Raw genomic sequence first — 20159 nt, 5'->3', positions numbered from 1 at the left:
TGTTAATTGCTTAAATTGTTCAGTCTAACGGGAAAGTGCAAGAAATTTCCCCGCACCATGTCCAACCAGGGATTCAGATTGTGTGGGTGCCTTTCTCTGGACTTTTAACTGCTAGACAGTGTATACAATCTGATTTAATGACCGGGTCTCTTACCAACACTGAACTGCAACTTAATCATCCATTAATTTTAGTTATCCATTGTGGGTTCCCATCCATTAATTGTGGTTGTTGAGGTTCCGTAATATATTAATTTTTGTCCTGAAATTAATAAAGTTAATTTTGTTCTCCAATACAATATTTTGAAAAACATTGTCTTGTGCCAAGCCCTAGTTTCACACAGTGTGATCAGTCTCTTAATGCTTTACACATATTTTATGGGCTTGGAAAGGTTGAGCAGAGATGAGGCACATAGAAACCGTACATGTTGATTTTTCTGCTTTGATTTGAAACTTTAAAGCAAGGTGATCCTTGTTTTAGAGTTTCCAACCCAACCAAAGTGTAGTACTTATAGAGAATCATACCATGAAACCCGAGTGTAGTAACGCACTCCTCCAGCAAGCTCTATACAATCAAATGTGTAATGACTTCATTAAACATATATGTGAAAGTACATCTTTTAATTATAAATTATTTATAATTATATATTGAAAAAGGCCACAAAACATTACAGGTAATATGCAAGAATCTAAAGAAAAGAGTCTTCAAAATGAAATTGTAATCCTGATGACTAAAAATAATGGGAGTGCAGTAGATTATCCCAGCAATAAATGCATTTTTGCATTTATGTCCCATGTACTTGCAGAGGTCACCACTTCACCTTGCTGCAGCTTGAAGTGAGACCTCCATTGGCCTGCTTATTGAGATGTGGAGATGCCGGCGTTGGACTGGCGTAAGCAGACTAAGAAGTCTCACAACACCAGGTTAAAGTCCAACAGGTTTATTTGGCAGCACAAGCTTTCGGAGCACTGCCCCTTCATCAGGTGAGTGGGAGTTGTGTTCACAAACAGGGCATATATAGACACAAACTCAATTTACAAGATAAGGGTTGGAATGCGAGTCTTTACAGGTAATCAAGTCTTAAAGGTACAACAATGTGAGTGGAGAGAGGGCCAAGCACAAGCTAAAGAGGTGTGTATTGTTTCCAGCCAGGCCAGTTAGTGAGATTTTGCAAGCCCCGGCAAGTCGTGGGGGTTACAGATAGTGTGACATGAACCCAAGATCCCGGTTGAGGCCTCATGTGTGCAGAACTTGGCTATCAGTCTCTGCTCAGTGATTCTGCTTTGTCATGTGTCGCGAAGGCTGCCTTGGAGAATGCTTACCCAAAGATCAGAGGCTGAATGCCCGTGACTGCTGAAGCGTTCCCCGATTGGAAGGGAACACTCCTGCCTAGTGATTGTCGAGTGGTGTTCATTCATCCGTTGTCGTAGCACCTGCATGGTCTCCCCAATGTACCATGCCTCAGGACATCCTTTCCTGCAGCGTATCAGGTAGACAACGTTGGCCGAGTCGCAAGAGTATGTACCATGTACCTGGTGGATGGTGTTCTCACGTGAGATGATGGCATCCGTGTCGATGATCCGGCACGTCTTGCAGAGGTTGCTGTGGCAGGGTTGTGTGGTGTCGTGGTTATTGTTCTCCTGAAGGCTGGGTAGTTTGCTGCGGACAATGGTCTGTTTGAGGTTGTGTGGTTGTTTGAAGGCAAGAAGTGGGGGTGTGGGGATGGCCCTGGCGAGATGTTCATCTTCATCGATGACATGTTGAAGGTTCCGGAGAAGATGTCGTAGCTTCTCCACTCTGGAAAAGTACTGGACGACGAAGGGTACTCTGTCAATCATGTCCCGTGTTTGTCTTCTGAGGAGGTCGGTGCGGTTTTTCGCTGTGGCACATCAGAACTATCGATCGAAACTTCTGACGTGCCACAGTGAAAAATCGCACCAACCTCCTCAGAAGACAAACACGGGACACGGTGGACAGAATACCCTTTGTCGTCCAGTACTTCCCCGGAGCAGAGAAGCTACGACATCTTCTCCGGAGCCTTCAACGTCATCAATGAAGACGAACATCTCGCCTAGGCCATCCCCACACCCCCACTTCTTGCCTTCAAACAACCGCACAGCCTCAAACAGACTATTGTCCGCAGCAAACTACCTAGCCTTCAGGAGAACAATGACCATGACACCATACAACCCTGCCACAGCAATCTCTGCAAGACGTGCTGGATCATCGACACGGATACCATCATCTCACGTGAGAACACCATCCACCAGATACATGGTACATACTCTTGCGATTCAGCCAACGTTGTCTACCTGATAAGCTGCAGGAAAGGATGTCCCGAGGCATGGTACATTGGGGAGACCATGCAGACGCTACGACAACAGATGAATGAACACCGCTCAACAATCACCAGGCAGGAGTATTCTCTTCCTGTCAGGGAACATTTCAGCAGTCACGGGCATTCAGCCTCTGCTCTTCAGGTAAGCATTCTCCAAGGCGGCCTTCACGACAGCGAAGAATTGCTGAGCAGAAATTGATAGCCAAGTTCCGCACACACGGCCTCAACCGGGATCTTGGATTCATGTCACACTATCTGTAAGCCCCACGACTCGCCTGGGCTTGCAAAATCTCACTAACTGTTCCGGCTGGAGACAATACACATCTCTTTAGCCTGTGCTTAACCCTCTCTCCACTCACATTGTTTGTACCTTTAAGACTTGATTACCTGTAAAGACTCGCATTCCAACCATTATCTTGTAAATTGAGTTTGTGTCTATATATACCCTGTTTGTGAACCCAACTCCCACTCACCTGATGAAGGGGCAGTGCTTCGAAAGCTTGTGCTGCCAAATAAACCTGTTGGACTTTAACCTGGTGTTGTGAGACTTCTTACTCTGCTTATTGAGGGTAGCATTGCTTTCTAGTGGGCAGGCTGAACAATACCGAGCTGAGTCTTCTGGAATTACAAAGCTGGCAGTGTTCCTGACGATCTGCTGCACTCTGTCCAAAATGGCTGGGTATGGAAAATTACCTGAGTACATGTCAGGGGTTGCCTTCTGGCGATAGTGCCTTTAGTGTTTGTCTGATATGGAGGGATGAAATTTGTGGAATATGTTGAGTTTGCCTGTGCCAATGATGATTTTGAAGATCTGTCTCAACATCACTTGTGCCTCCTTTTCTCTTAATTGGTGGGCTAAGGCCTCTGAGAGACATGAAGTATTTTTGTACTTTTGTTTTATTGACTGTTCCTCCAAATCCAGTTAAAGTTCAGAGTCTTGCACCAGATCGTTTTGATGAGCAATGCCATTTTTTCAGTATGGGCCAGGGAGAATGCTGTTTCAGCTGATGAAATAAATCTCCCTCAATTAATTAAAATTCAGGAAATTCTGGTAACTTTTTTTTGGTTTTAGGGGGGGAAATTGTTTAAGCTAGGGACTGTTGGAAAATCTTGTAGAAACTAATCATTTTCAATGCCGAAAGAGATTGAGGCGGGATTCTGACTTGGAGGCGTTCAGTCATAATCCCACGGATGGTAGCTTCGCACCATTGGCTCCTCAGCCAAGCACATACACCAAATGTCCGAACCTGCATTTCCTCTCGTACTGAGCAGGATTACTATTGCAACAACACTTTGTAATCATCAGTAGGGTAAAACTAACCTGTCTCACGACAAAAGTTTGAATTTCCAAAACACCGTGTAAGCACCCACAGTAGTTAATTTAGGAAAGAAACAATATTTTGCCAAAGTTATTTATGCAGGATTAGCCTATTTCTTAAAGTATATTACTTTATCCACTCAAGTTGGCTGAAAGAGGTCTAATCAAAAATGATTGTTTATGCCCTTGTTCAGTTTTTGTAAAATCAATTTGCTTATTTTTTAAATTTAGCATTTCTGTTTTTGACAAAGCCTTGAGTGAGGTCCTATGGAGATATGTAAACATAGGAATTTGGAGCAGGAGTAGGCACAGTGGTTAGCACTGCTGCCTCACAACGCCAGGGACCAGGGTTCAATCCCAGCTTCGGGTCACTGTCTGTGGAGTTTTCACATTCTCCCGTGTCTGCGTGGGTTTCCTCTGGGTTCTCCGGTGTCCTCCCACAGTCCAAAGATGTGCGGGCTAGGTGGATTGGTCACGCTAAATTAATCTTGGTGTCAGGGGGATTAGCAGGGTAAATATGTGTGGAATAGGGCCTGCGTGGGATTGTTGTTGGTGCAGACTCGATGGGCCAAATATAGGATTGCACTGTAGGGATTCTATGATTCTAGGCCACTTGGCCCCTCTTGCTTGCTCTGCCATTCAAGATGTTCTGGCTGATTTGATTGTAACCTCAATCCCATGCTCCTGCCTATGTCTGATAACCTTTCATCTCTTGTTAATCACAAATCTACCCAGCTCAGCCTCAAAAATATTCAAAGACTCTGCTTCCATTGCCTTTTGAGGTAGAGTTCCAGAGACTCATGACACTCAGAGAAAAAACTTCTACTCATTTCCATCTTAAATGAACAACCCTTTATTTTTAAACAGTGACCCCTAGTTCTAGCTTCTCCAGCAAACATCCTCTCCACATACATCCTGTCAACACCCCTCAGGATTTTAAAGGTTTCAATCAAGTCACCTCTTACTCTTCTAAACTCTTGTGGATGCAAACCCAACTTCTCCAACCTTTGCCCATAAGATAACCCTCTCATTCCTGGTATTAGTCTAGTAAAGCTTCCCTGAACTGCTTCTAGTGCGTTTACATATTTCCTTAAATAAGAAGTACTATACACAGTACTCTAAATGTGGTCTCACCAATGCCCTGTACAACTGAAGCATAACCTCCCTACTTTTGTAACCAATTCCCCTCACAATAAATGTTAAGATTTTATTAGCTTTCCTAATTATTTGCTGAAGCTTTATGCTAGCTTTTTATGATTCATGCGCTCGGATACCCAGATCCGAGTGTCAGAGCTCTGCAATCTCTCACTATTTAAATAATCTTTTTTATTCTTCCAGCCAAAATGGAGAATTTCATATTTGCCCAAATTATACTCCATTTGCTAGATTTTTGCCCACTCAGTTAACCTATCGATGTCCCTTTATAGCTTTGTATTGTCTTCACACTTTACTTTCCTACCTATCTTCAGTACCTTCATCCCAGTCATTTATATAAATTCTGAAAATTTGAGGCCCCAGCACAGATCCCTGTGGCACACACTAGTCACATCAACCGAGAAAAGACCCATTTATGCCAGTGTCCTGTTTCCTGTTAGCTAGCCAATCATCTTGTCTCAATATGTCCCCGACACCACGAGCTTTTATTTTCCATAATAATCTTTAATGTGACACCTCATCAAATGTCTTCTGGAAACCTAAGTATAGTACATCCACCTTTTATCCACAGCACATGTGACTCCTTCAAAGAACTCCAATAAATTGGTTGAACATGATTTCCCTTTCACAAAACCATGTTGACTCTGCCTGGTGACCGTGAATTTTTCCAAGTGTCATGCTTTAATATCTTTAATAATGGCTTCTAACATTTTCCCTATGACAGTAGTTAGGCTACTGGCCTGTACTTTCCTGCTTTCACGCTTCCTCCCTTTTTGAATAAAGGAGTTACATTTGCTGTCTTCCAATCTAATGAAACCTTCCCTGAATCTAGGGAATTTTGGAAAATTTAAACCAAATGCATCAACTACCTCATCAGCCACTTCTTTCAACACCTTTGGGTGAAGTCAGTTCAGACCTGGGAATTTGTCAACTGACAGACCAAATAATTTACCCAATACCACTTCCCTGGTGCTTATACTTTCTTGAGTTCCTCCTTCCTTTCCATTTCCTAATTAGCAGCTGTTCCTGGGGTGTTATTTGGGTCCTCTATAGTGAAGACCAGTGTAAAATATCTCTTTAATTCATCCACCATATCCAGTCGCAAAGAGTAGACAAGGCTTGCATTTTTTTCTGGGCACCTGTAATGCCAATCAAATCAAGCTTTGATACAAGATTCTGAAGATCACTGTAACTGAATTTTCTGACGTTTACTTTGATGTCAAATGGAGGATAAACGTGCTTGAAGCTTTGGGGTGCGGGGACTTGCCCATATGAGTAATCCAACCTATGAGATGCCAAAATCGTTTGAAGTCTGAAAATGAAAGACTGTCCATACGTAGAAAAGTATTGTTCGTATGGAGGCAAGTTTGGTGCACAGGATGGATTTATGCATAAGGGATTATTAGGAAGTAACGGAAGAGTTCCAAAGAAGTTTTCTCATGCTGAAATTTGTAAAGTATTTCAGGGCTCTGGAATCAGTGCCTTATTGTGAGATTGCAGTATTGGTCACCTATAATTCTATGATCATGTATTTACATTTATTCCATTGGAGGGTGTGTGTGTGTGCATAGATATAATTGGAACATGCTCGCTTAATGGTGTTTTTACTAATAATGAGTTCATGTTTAATTCAACATCCTAACAACTGGACTTTGATTTTTGACTATTGGAATACTGATTTGAAATCAAGGATAATTTTAAAATCAAGATGTTGCTTTACTGGAACCACTGTAGTTTTGCAAGCATAGGCTGATAGAGGAACTGGACTTGGTACAAGTTAAGACATGGGCAGCAGAGTTTGGATAACTTCAAATCTGGGAGATAGAATGTGAGAAACCAGTCAGAAGTGCATTGAAATAGTCATGTCTTGAGGTAATAAAGGTATGAATGAGATTTCAGCAGCAGATGAGCTGAGACAGGAGTGAATTCGAGCAATGTTATGGAGGTGGAAATAGATGGTTTTATTGATGGTACACATATGAGTTTGGAAGCTCAGCTCAGGGTTGCAAATAAACTGACTTAAACTCAGACTGTTGCCAAGAAGAGATATGGAGTCTACAGCTAGGGAACAGAGTTCAGAGCAGGGACCAAAAACAAAGGCTTCAGTCTTCCCAATATTTAATTGGAAGAAATTTCTGCTCATCCAATACTGAATGTTAGATAAACAATTTGATAATTCCGCAGTCATGGAAGAGTCATGAGAGGTGGTGATGAAGGCACAGCAGATAGGCGAGACGTAGCCAGGAACCAAGGACAGATCCTCGAGAGGCACTGGGGGTAACAGTATGGGAGCAAGTGATTCTCCAGTTGCAAATAGAAGTGGAACCAGGTGAGAGCAATTCCACCCTGCTAGGCAACAGTGGAGAGATGTTGAAGGAGGTTGGTCACTGTCCCAGGATTTTAAAGGAAGTAGGTGAGAGCTTTGCAGATTCCCTAATTGTAGTCTTCCAAAGCTCCCTTGACTCAGGAACTATTCCTTTAGGTTGGAAAATTGTCTATGCCACTGCAATGTAAGAAAGATGAGAGGAAAACCAGGGAATTATAGGACAGGTAACTTGACGCAGTAGTGGGCAACCTGCAGCCCGGGGCCACATGTGGCCTATCTAGTTTCTGAGTGCAACCCACGAAAAATTTGACCATTGCCCACATGCAGGGTTGCCACATTCCGCTGATATCCATTCATGTAGTTTTCTTCCCACCAGTATAACTGAGGTGATATGCATGTAAAGCAAGGGCAAGTGAAGTGAGGTGCCTGCTAATTGCACAAGACATTGACTGTGAGCACTGTGCTCTCCTTCTTGTCCAAAGTGTAAATATTTATTTTGATTTTACCATTTGAAGTTGAGATTCTATTAATATATAATAATATGGTGGCACAGTGGTTAGCACTGCTGCCTCACAGCGCCAGGGACCTGGGTTCAATTCCGGCCTCAGGTCATTGTCTGTGTGGAGTTTGCACATTCTCCCCGTGTCTGCATGGGTTTCCTCCCACAGTCCAAAGATGTGCCGGTTAGGGGATTAGAAGGGTAAATATGTGGGATTACGAGAATAGAGCCTGGTTGGGATTGTGGTCGGTGCAGACGCGATGGGCCGAATGGCCTCCTTCTGCACTGTCGGGATTCTATGATTCTATATGAATGATTAAACACTTTTTATAATTCATTGAAATATTTGGTGTGTATTAAATGTATTCAATCATACCATCATGTTTAGTCAACAAGCTTGTAGCCAACTGCGATGAAGGAAGGCCACTCACGTAGCCCACTCTCTAGCCTATGTTTCCCAACATTAGTTTAACATCTGTTGTCAGGATATTATTGGTTTATAATTACAGATAGAGTAACTGAATACTTTCATTAGAGTTATTTTCTTTGGTCTGTAAATACCAACAAATGCTATTTTTATTCCAAGGTAGAATTTGTAGTTGGCTAAATTTGACCACTGAATTAAATATTTGAAGTTAATTTGCAGCATTTTCTTCCAGAAAGTATAAATTTCAAGTTTAGATTTTAATGGGTGTATTAACTCAATCCTGATCAGTTTAGTTTTATTAACCAATTTTAATCATAAATGTAGAACTATTTAAATAAACATTTTGTTCCTCATTGACTTACACAGTTATTCAAAGAGACGCCACCTGATGGGGAAAACTTTTCTGGCATGGTTGAGGTACGTTAATATATTTTTGTATTGAATTTCTGAATTAAATCTACTGGTACTAGATCGAAAATAATTTGCAGCAACAAAGCTATCATTTCTTTAAGCACGGATGTGCTTTCTTGCAAGCGTACTGAATTGTGATCAGGAATGGCCACTCAAGCTAATTTTGTCCTCGGAGCTTTTTCCCCTCCTTCACTCCTCCTCTTGTCCAGGAACACTGAAGCCAATTATAATGCCATGCACTGTTCTAACAAAAGTCAACTAATAACACAGAAACCAAATATGAGATCATTTTGCGAATTAATTCCTGGAATGTATGTGTCACTAACAAGGCCAGCAATTATTGGCCATCCTGAATTGCCTCCAAGAAGGTGCTGGTGGGCTACTTCCTGAACTGCTGCAGTCCATCTGGGCAGCTACTCCGCAATGCTGTCAATTGGGGTGTTCCAAGATTCTGATCCATTGACAGTGAAGGGACAGTGCTATATATATATATATATATTCAAGTCAGGGTAGCCTATGACTTGCAAAAAGAGATGATGTTCCTAGTCTTATTTGGCTCATTAATATATTCAATGCACATCCTCACTAAACCAATGGTGGTTCATATTTATGTATATGCTGAAAGCAAATTAGTTTGTTCTAACATGTTTTAAGAGTTTATATACTCTTGATTACAGCATATACTACACAGTGAAGAAAATTGGATTGCATGGAAAAATGAAGGTTGTCCAAGTTTTGTTAAAGAAAGGTATATCTTTTAAGACTTAGTATCAATTTTTGTAATCACTTTTCTCTCCACCTTCTACTTTATGTAGCTTGTTTAATTTTATTGATTAAAAGGGTAAACAGGCATCCTGTTCAGTTTGCCTAATGTAACTCCCCTTCTTAACAATCAATGGCGCAACAGGTAAACTAAAAGCTGTACCATTTGGTCTCTGTCGGAATACTCCTATTTTTTTCTTAGAAGTTTGTATGTAGTCTTGTCATAAAAGTTTAATTTAATTCAGTGAATTTCAAGTAGGCAATTCTTATCAAATTGTGCTGAATGAATAGCAGTAGCTGTCATTTTTTCGTTTTGTATGGTTGTGGGGAAAAAGCAGGATTAGGAGTTGGACGATTAAAGATGATCATAATGAATGGCGGAGCAGGCTCAAAGGGACAAATGGCCTCCTCCTGCTCCTATCTTCTATGTATTTATATAAGTTTTCAGTTCTACCATGTTGAGAAATATGAGCAATGAAATTGATTTAAGCAATAAACTAAGAACCACCTGATATTCTGACTTAATGGTTAATGGGATTCAATTATTAAGCATGTACCAAAAATGATTATTCTGGAAATTTGGTGCATGTTTCAGATTGTGCCATTGTTCTGTTTTCAAACACAATCATAAGTTCACTTTCATTAGTTATATTTGATTTTTAAAGGCCACCTGAATCCAAAGTTCCAAAGCCTGCAAGGAAACGACCTGCCCCTGAGGATTTCTTTGGAAAAGGACCAGGCAAGAAGGTCTTGATGGGAAAGTGAGTACAAATTCTGTGGAATGGGACGTAATCAAACACTACCAAAACTAGAATTAGGCAGGTCAATAGAAATAAGTAGTTAGGTACTTGTCTGCCACCCAAGAAAGAAGTGTTTTCATAAGCATCTCAGTTACAATAAGCCAGGTAAGAATAACTAAGTCAGTGAATTATGTGAATAGTTTAGTTAGTATTTATTACAACCTAATCTTAAATAATCATTGAATCATAAGATGCTACAGTGCAGAAGAAGGCCATTCGGCCCATTGTGTCTGCATCGACTCTGACAGAACATCTTACCCTATCCCCGTAACCCCGCTAATCCCCCTAATCTACACATCATGAGACACTAAGGGACAATTTAGCATGGCCAATCCACTTAAACTGCACATCTTTGGACTGTGGGAGGAAACCGGAGCATCCCCATGCTGACCCCTGCAAACTCCACACAGGCAGTCACCCAAGGCTGGAATTGAACCCAGGCCTCTAGAGCTGTAGGGTGCAGTGCTAACCACTGTACCACCATGCCGCCCTCCTGCATATCCTCTACCTCCAATTTAGATGATCCAGATAGATTTAAAAATTACTTCACTAATTAACTTTGCATACAACCTTGTGAATTCTCAGCATAAAATTTTAGAACCTGTCCTGTTAATTTCACATTCAACAAAGATATGATTGTTGGATGGTGTTTAATTTTTGTAGATGTCACGTTCATGATTTTTGATATTAAATTTCAAGATTATAGCATTATCCAGCACATCTGGTTCATTATTCGGTCACAATTCTTTTCAACCACAATCTTTGAAAATAACTTTTTAAAGTTTACAGTTAGACTATGATCTTGGATCATTCTCCCTCGTGGTGGGTATACAAGGATAGACGTAGTTTCTTTTACCCCTTTTTATTTCATCTTGATCCTGCAATGAAGAAAAACACTGTTTAAAAAATTTAAGCTGATTAAATTATTTACATCAAACTGATTAAACTAAACGATAAGTCTGTGTAAATGATAATGGTTATCATAACTCACATATCTAAAATTTGAGTTTTTGGTTTCCTGCAGTGAAGAACTGACACGGCTTTGGAATCTCTGCCCTGACAACATGGAAGCCTGCAAGTCCGAAAGCAGGTGAGAGATGCATCTTGACATTTTTGTAGGATTTGAAAGTTTGACTCTTAAATCAACTACAGATACTGCCTATATATAAAGTCAGAAAGCTATATGTATACTTGTGAATCAGTGTCACGGTTATTGAAGCATTGACAATGCGACATGAAGAGTTAGGAATCTGTCCTGAATTTGAGATTTACTGCTGAGTGAATTTTCAGTTCTAACTAGGAAATGTGAAACAGCAGAAGTTTCCTTCCTACTAAGGACAGTGTTGAAAATTGGAAATGACTATTGGCATAATTCCATGATGCACACTCCCTGACAGTAACGTTGTTAAATCAGAAGATGCTGGGAGGAGATTTTTATTTGTCCTTGTGGGCAGAACTTGACTTTGAAAAGCTAGTATGAAAATACTTGCTTGAAAGTGAAAAGCTAGATTTTGAAAGAAAGCTTCAAGCAACTTTGTTCTGAGCTCTACCAAAGTCTTAAAATTTTGGCTGTTGGAAACTACTCTGCAATATGCCATTACTTTGATAAGCAGTACTTTTGTCTAATGAGTTACATAAGTTTCACATCAAAAGTGCCCAGGCTAATTTTTCATGATGTCTTCCCTGGGTGCCCCAGTCAGCAGTAAACAGCCATTATTCTTGCAGAACTACGTCAAATGGCTGCGGCTCTGCCAAATGAGCTGGTTCCTGTTCTGCTTAACCTATGCTCTTTATACTGCAGCGCTGATTCAGATTCTGATGGTAACAATGGCATTTGTGCAGTTACTCAATTGTGAACATTTATCTGTCTGTCTTTTCACCACCTTGCTACTAACTACCATCCCCCTCCCTCTCTCTCTCTCTCCCACTGCCCCTGCACAGCCACCTGCTTGCAATGCGGAGAACATCTTCCAGTGTATATATTTACACAAGGTCGTGGTTGAGTGTACTAATTTTTTTGGGCCTTTGGCTCCATTTCCAAATTTCAATTAAGTAAATCTTTTTTCTTTTATTCCCTACTAACCTTGACAGACATGAACTTTTTGTGGGACTCCTACACCTGACTAGCTTGTTGGTAGATGAGGAACATTAGTTTACCTGTAAACGTCTAAACTAATGAGATCTAACTGGATATACCTGTGTCTAGTAGATTAGCAGAGAAATGATCGTCAGTGGGTTCAAGTATCAAGAATTGTTCCAGTAAAGGCTATTATGTTTTGCAAATGGCCATTCTGATCAGTTTTATTGTGTTTTTGTCTTTATTTTGATGTGATCTATGTGGATTGCAGAGAGTTTATGCCCACTTTGGAAGAGTTTTTTGAAGAAGCTATTGAGCAAGCTGATCCAGAGAACATGGTTGAAGAAGAGTACAAGTAAGTTATTGTGATTTCACAAACTTAACTGTGTAAACCTGTTGACTGTCCATAAAAGTATGATTATCAAGAATCTGTTTACACCCTGACAATAGTTTTTACTTGAATAACACAGGGTGGTAAACAATTCCAATTATGGCTGGAGGGCTTTGAGGCTGCTAGCACGACGAAGTCCCCACTTCTTCCAGCCAACTAATCAGCAGTTCAAGAGCTTGCCTGAGTATCTAGACAACATGGTTATCAAACTGGCCAAGGAGCTACCTGTAAGTATCTTTTCTGTCTCATGTTTGCGTTAGCATAAAGTGCAGTGCTGTATTTTGAAAGCTGGAAGAAATGGCTGAATAATGAAACCATTTTGTCTCTGAAATTATGAGTCACCTAACCTTGCTGTTTGTTTGTGTACCATCATTGTGAGGAACAAAGTCAGCTGAACAACTACCACTACACCCCTGCTACAGGCAGGGCCTGTATTGTATGCCTTTTGGAGTACTGAGTTGGATTAAAACGGGCAAATCTCAGTGAATAGCTGAAAACATATTTGTTCAATATATCCCACAGCACACCTTGGTGGGGGAAGAAGCAACCTACTTTAATATAACATCTATAACATAAAATATACCAAAGCTTTTCACAAAGGCAGAAAGTAACCAGACACCAAGCAATCCAGCAAGAAGAATTAAGAGGTTAGAGGAATTAGCAGGGTGAATACATGGGGTTACGGGGTAAGCCTGGGTAAGAGTTGGTGCAGACACGATGGGCTGAATGGCTTCCTTCTGCACTGTAGGGATTCTATTCAAAGAGAGGTGGCCAAAAGCTAAATTAAAGTGATGGATTTTGAGGATGGTAGAGAGGTTTCAAGGCAGAGGAACCAAGGTAGAAAATTGAAATGAATTAAAAGAAAGGATACAAATGAGTTTCGAACTGTAAGAGCTGAAGTGTTTGCCGGAGCATTTTATTTGTTCTTGGAATTGCAGCATTGCTGGCTGCGCCAGAATCTGCTGCCCATTGAGAAGGTGGTGGTGGGCTGTCATCTTGAAATGCTGCAGTCCATGTGGTGTAGGTGCACCCACAGTGCATGGGTAGGAAGGAAGACCCTACCAAAGCTCAAAGATGATTAAGTTTTCAGTTTTTAAGCCTATTGTTTTCTCCCTTCTGATTCTGACGTTAATTTTTTTATTCATTCGCAGGACATGAATGTCGCTGACTGGCAATTTAATTTATTATTAAATAAATACTTTGAACTGTAATTACCCCAGGCCTTTTTGAATAGCACTTCATAGTTGTTCATCAGTTTCTCAATTAGATGTTGTCATTTAATTTATTTTTAACACTTTAATACCCAATCTAAAAGTTATATTTCGAAAGTAAAAACACAAAACCAGTAATTCTCTTGAAGCTGCATTGGAAATTGCTTTAATCACTTCTGTGACTACTTGCAGCCTCCCTCTGAAGAGATAAAGACAGCAGAGGATGAAGATGAAGAAGAAGACAATGATGATGCATTGCTAAAGGAAAGCACTGAAAGTAAGTCTGAAATGCAGCTTTTATGTGAAATATGTTGAAGATTTATAGTAATTTTGACCTATTACTAATTTCTCAACAATTATAAGGAGACCTAACTATATAATTTTGTCTTCAATCCTCACCTTTCCTCAGTAAAGAAAAAGGCAGGAGAAGTGTGTCCTTCCCATTTCTGTATTCAGAAAAATGTGATCTCTGGAAGAAAGAAAATGAGTTTTTTTTTCTCATTGCTGACCAGATTTGGTAGCATTGGTCAGAAACCAAGAATGGGAGTGTAGCATACAAAGATAAAAAGAATAATAAATTTTAATGGAAAACCCGAGTCTCAAAACCGCACACCTGATCCACAAAGCTGGTTTCTAGACAGTATTTAATTTGATCATTTCATTGTGAATGTTTCAGCCGATTTGATAGCAGCCACTAACTGCTTAGGACGTTGTTAGCAAAGTTTTGTCACTGCATGATGACAAATGTCAGGTAGTCTTCCGCTGGCTGAACAATACATGGGAACCTAAAATTGTGAATTTTGTAAATGTTATTTCTCTCAGTAGCATTCAGGATAACTGCTGAACCACAGAAAGCTCGCTATTGTAAATGATCAGTGGAAAAAAAAATTGTTAACAAATGTAGATGGCGCTTGCTGTTTAGAACAAGCAAAAATCACTACTTGCACACTTCAAAAATATTTTTCTTATAATCTTTCTTGTGTGCTAGTGCCTGCTCTGGGCTCTGTTGGGATTAAAAATCATTTTAAAATGGGCAAGTCTAGATGCAGGAACAGTTATGCGGATTTATTGCTTTGACAGGCTCCCCATGAGATGAAAATATATGAACTAGCTGCTATTTTATTTTAAATTATGCCACAGATTAAAGGCACCAAGTTCAGAATCATTGCCGCTGCTAACCATTGTTTTGTGCACGTCCTGGTTTCCGATCAAATTCTGACATTAAGAATACAAGAAATATTACATATTTAACAAGACTTGGTCTATTCGCCTTGTGTAGGTTTGATACTTGACAAGCTGTGCTAAAACACAGCACTTATCCACACATAGCAATGATGAGCCTTGAGAAGGAGAGTAGCAAGCAGCCTGATGAATCATGACATTTGCAATGATTCATTCAAGAATCACATTGAAGGCTAATAAAACTAGGAAAATCCATGACATTCATTTTTGAAGTAACAAATGTGACTGAAACAGATGCTCCTCTTCTGTTTAATAAGAACTATCAAAATATATAATGAAATCTTAATTTTTTTTAAAGAAGTCCTCCAATGTTGACATTTCTAGTTTCCCATGTATTTCAGCCAACAACAGCAGGCTACCTGACATCATCGTCTGGTGACAAAAGGCTGCTAACGACCTCTCCCAAGCAGTTAATGGTTGCTATCAGGTAGGTAGAAATATCCACTTTGAAGGCATTTTTACACTCTTACATGAGGTCCCAGGAAATAGCACTCAGATGGAGACCTGTGACCTTCATGTGCCATGCTGCCCCATTTATTTAGACCCATCAGAAACTGAACACTAGCAATTTTTGTAGGTAATTGGGGGAGAATCTCGCTTCATGCCTTCAATTGGAAGTTAAGACTTGATAACATTTCACAAGTCTTATGAAAATCTAATATTGTATCTCCCAGAATTGCCTCCTTTATATTAAATTTATATTTCTGTATGATAGCTAGCAACATAGTATTTATTTTCATGCATAATTTTCTATGATATTATGTATTGAAGTCCAGTGTTTTATTCTCACCCAACTGGTAGATCCAGATTATAGATTTTGTCCATAAACATTACTCAATATTTGGTGTGAATTAGGTATTGAACATCTGTCTGAAAGAGGCATTTAATGATTTTCCTTATTTTTTAGGCCCTGATGTGCAGACTAAGCTTGTGACAGGTGAACAGATAGATATCCTTGCCAACAAGCTTGGAGAACAGTGGAAGGTATTGGCACTACACTTCGAAATGAAGGAGTCTGACATCCTTGGAATTGAATCCGATAGTGAGGATGTGAAGATGCGTGCTAAATTGCTGCTGGTTGCATGGCATGATCGGGAGGGACTGCAAGCTACAGTGGAGAATTTTTTGTCTGCGCTGATGGATGCTGGTTTAACTGAACTTGCAGAAATCCTGACAAATGACGCTGATAGTATCAGCTAGTAAATTACTGAAAAACTAAGCAAGTGTACAAATTGAACATGTAGTTTTTTTTACTGTTCTACTTTAGGTAAAAAGAGTTGGTTAATTTTACAAAAGTGACCTTTTTTATAAACTCATTTCTTAGGTATGGGAATTTTAGTTTACTCTCCTTTCACCAGCAGTTTCTAGTCATCTCTGTTATCAAAAGGTTTTATTTTAAGTTGATGAGCAACACTTGGCATGGTGTTCATTTTCACCATTGCAAAAGTTCATTTTGAGAATGGGGATGTCTTCATTAACGTTCAAGATGGCTGCCTGCCATGTTTTAGTGTAACCTCAACAATTACTTTGAGGTACATCTGCATTCAGTTTGATTAGTGGTCAGATGTCAGTATCATTGGTTGATACCCTCTAAGTTGAAAATAACAGCATGTATGTACTAGTAAGTAAATATGTTGTTCGGTATTCCGGATTATGGATTTATAGGCCAAACAACATTTGTTGACTTGTGAACTAATATTGTTTTGAGCCTGCTGGTCAAAAAAGCTCCAGCTTGGAAATTTCCTGTGATGATAAAAGGTATAATTTTTCGAATTCAGCATTTTATTTCTTCTATTGAATCTTATCTTTTTACCCCTTCCACTTCTCCCTGGGCCTCTATTCAGTGTTGTGGAATGTCATTTGCATTTCTCACACTGATGCCACTTCTTTTGAGTTTCTATATGCCATACATCCCCAAATAAAACAGATGGACAGTCTCCGTCAATTACATTCCAAAACTATCTACCAAGATGATTGCAAGAGTAGACCGGAAGGGCATGTTTCCTTTAGATTTTATCCTCTATTTCCAAGACAACTTGGACATGTCTTGGTTTCAGAGTTCCCCATAGCACCACAACTGAGGCCAACAATTCCAACTTCTAAGGATTGCAGATGTGAAACCTGACTCACTATATTCTGTGAGCATGCTGCCACACAGTTTCAACTCATTTTTGAATTGCATGTGACTGTTTAATAAATAAATGGTTCTTATTAAAACTGTAAAGTATTTTATGCGGTTCTGCAAGTTACAATCAGCAGCATGTAGTAAGATTTAGTTTGCTCAGAAATCTTATTTTGTCTTTTATTTATTCTCTTGAACTCCGTGTCCATTCACTTTGCTAGAATCCTTGATGAGATGACCAGAAACTACCAACCACTACTGTGCTGCCTATTAACTTTTCCTGTAAAACTCTCAAATTCTGCAAGATAACTTTGAGATGGCTGTATTGGGTGATTAATGTACGATTCTGTTTCATGAAGGTTAAGTTGATTAAAACTTAAGTGTTTACATGAGACTTACTGAAGGAAATGTCTTGCGGGAAAGAAAAATACTTATCGACTAATGGTCCTAGGTGTTTTTGTTCCTTATCCATTGGCTAAAACAGTTACTTTTCCCCATTTTTTGTGTACATGTCACATAGAATCCACAAAATCTTGTTTTTATCATCTGTCTTAGTTTTTCTGTTCTCTTCTATCTTTTCTTTTCTACAGCCTGAATTTCGCACTTGTCAGGTGTGAATGTAGAATCTGCTGCTGGGCGAGATCACATTGTGAACGCAATTTCAAACTGGGTGGCCGATTACATAGAAACTAGAAGCAGGAGTAGGCCATTCAGCCCTTCGAACCTGCTCTGCCATTCATTTTGATCATGGTTGATAATAAAGGCTTGTCCAGCATGTACCATGTCCTCAAGTAGGCTTGAAGCAGGGGAGGGCGGGAACAAGTCAGACACTGCGCCCAGCTTTAAAAGCATCCTGAAGAGGTTTTGGAAACAACTGTGGCAGTGTTCTTTACAGGATCAAAGAGCAAATGTCTACAGTGCAAATGGCCTCAGCACCTGATGGGCATGGAACATGGGAGGGCAAGTCTGGTGGGTGCTTTGCCCTCTGTTTTGAAAATGAGTGTTTGGGCATCCTCAGAAGAGGCCAATGACAAGTGTGACATCCTCATGCCTTGGGATTTTTTTTCCAGTCATGGGACATGGGTTGCTGACTGGCCAGCATTTGTTGTCCTTGAGAAGGTGAAGGTGAGCTGCCTTGTTGAAACACTGCAGTCCATGTGCGGTGGGTTGACCCACAATGCTGTTAAGGAGGGAATTCCAGGATTTTGACCCAGTGATCGCGAAGGAACGGTGATATATTTCCAAGTTAGGATAGTGAGTTTAGATTTTATGATTCTATGAGTGGCTTGGAGGGGAACGTACAGGCGGTGGTGCCCTTGTCCTTCTAGATGGAAGTGATCGTGGGTTTGGAAGCTGCTGTCTAAGGATCTTTGGTGAATTGCTACAGTGCATCTTTTAGACAGTACACACTGCTGCTACTGAGTGTCTGTTGGAGTGAGTGGATGTGGTGCCAATCAAGTGGGCTGCATTGTCCTAGATGGTGTCAAGCTTCTTGAGTGTTGTTGGAGCTGCACTCATCCAGGCAAGTAGGGAGTATTCCATCACACTCCTGACATGTGTCTTGTCAATGGTGGACAGGCTTTGGGGAGTTAGGAGGTGAGTTATTTGCTGCAGTATTCCTAGCCTCTGACCTGCTTTTGTAGCTACTGTGTTTATGTGGCTATAGAAGAGAAGAGGAGGCTGTTGCATGTTACAAAGGAGGGATGGGGCAGTGCTGGTCTCCACGTCAGTGGGCATGACGTGGTGCACTGAACATGGATACAGTGCTGCAAAAGGTTCAACAGTCTGCGTTTGGCATGGGTGAGTACAGAGATGACATGGATCTGCAACGCAATGTGTATTTAGGTGGCCATTCCTCAGGGGTGTGACTGTGTGTGTGCCAAATTGCACTGAAGCCTGAGTCAGCCAAGGCTTGGAGTTCTGACTGCTTGGCCTGTGTGAATTGAAGGTTGGGGTGTGCCATTCTTCCACTTGGCGGGGGCTGGTCCAGGTTGGAATGATGCTGTAGGGAGAGGTAGCACAAAGGGTGAAATATGCTCTTCCCTTGCAGAAGAGAAAACAGTGTGATGAAGCACTGAAGAATGGGTGGCGGGGAGCCCAAACCTCCTGGTACGCAGCCACTATGAGATGGATGCCCTAGAGCAGGAACACAATTGCGGAGCTTGTTTCACTGGATGTGGTGATACAAGGGTCTCTGAAGAAGAGTGCAGTGCACAGATGTGAGAGATGATGAGAGTAAAAAATCGTAGGATCATCTCAGCTAAAATGGAGATGTCAAAACACCGATGCCCAATGATCTTCCAAACAAGATGTCACTATGCTACAGTTCTCTATTGTCTCATCAGCCCACGACGCATGTGACTGTGATGATTGAACATCCTGGCATATTCTTTTCCTTCTGCCGATGCTCCGAATACAAGAAGCTCAAGGGCCCCCCCCCCCCCTTTAATTCCAGAGGTGAGCACACACACCTGCACCCACATCGTACCTGTTCAGTAAACCTGCAGAGACCAGCACATAAGTGGACTTAAGTTCATCGGCTCCCATGGTAGGACACCATGTATGGAGGGCTTAGCCCATTTGCGTAAAGAGCTAGCAGAGGCAGTGTGCGCTCTGGGTGCTGGCAGCTGGAGGACTGCTGAAGACCAGGAACATGCTAAGTCCAAGGGAGATGATGAGCTTCTGAAGTTGTCAAATCAGGCAGCAGATACTGATGTCCAGCAGAATTCAATGAAAAGATCTGACAGATCCCTTTGCATGCCATGGTCTTTATCATGGAGAGTCCAAGCAGAGCATGATCACTGCGTTGACCCTGAGCACCGAGCGTAGAGCCTCCTTTATTGAGAGAGTGGGGGCTCATGGAGATGCAGCTCCAGGGACAGAATCAGGTTCCTGGGGTTATGCTCGGACCTGCAAGCCTTCACACAGACAATAACCTCAGGAGATCACTGCCAGTGTGAGAGATGGATGGGGCCAAAGGAGCATCATAAAGGAAGAAAGTTAAGAATGGGTTACAGATGGGATCATAGAGCTTAGGAACCAGGTAGCTGAAGGCAAAGCCACCAATGACAGAGCAATTAAA

At 40.9% G+C, this 20159-nt stretch overlaps 1 protein-coding gene across 2 annotated transcripts in view; it reads left to right on the top strand.

Moving 5' to 3' along the window:
• Positions 1 to 17469, top strand: part of thoc1 (THO complex 1) — a 58156-nt gene extending 40687 nt beyond the window's left edge. Inside the window, exons 14-22 of one of the 2 annotated variants that reach the window (XM_078216085.1) lie at positions 8428 to 8478; positions 9150 to 9220; positions 9900 to 9995; positions 11059 to 11124; positions 12383 to 12466; positions 12582 to 12729; positions 13906 to 13990; positions 15297 to 15382; positions 15863 to 17469. In XM_078216085.1, the coding sequence (XP_078072211.1) occupies positions 8428 to 8478; positions 9150 to 9220; positions 9900 to 9995; positions 11059 to 11124; positions 12383 to 12466; positions 12582 to 12729; positions 13906 to 13990; positions 15297 to 15334 (639 nt within the window). In that variant the 3' untranslated portion in view covers positions 15335 to 15382; positions 15863 to 17469. The remainder of the gene's footprint in view (positions 1 to 8427; positions 8479 to 9149; positions 9221 to 9899; positions 9996 to 11058; positions 11125 to 12382; positions 12467 to 12581; positions 12730 to 13905; positions 13991 to 15296; positions 15383 to 15862) is intronic. The other variant, XM_078216083.1, reaches the window with a different exon arrangement.
• The last annotated feature ends 2690 nt before the right edge of the window (positions 17470 to 20159 follow it).

The sequence above is a fragment of the Mustelus asterias genome, chromosome 7 (assembly GCF_964213995.1).
Source record: "Mustelus asterias chromosome 7, sMusAst1.hap1.1, whole genome shotgun sequence".
Lineage (NCBI taxonomy): Eukaryota > Metazoa > Chordata > Chondrichthyes > Carcharhiniformes > Triakidae > Mustelus > Mustelus asterias.
Note: the sequence above shows the minus strand (reverse complement) of the source record. Positions and strands in the feature narration are given on the sequence as shown.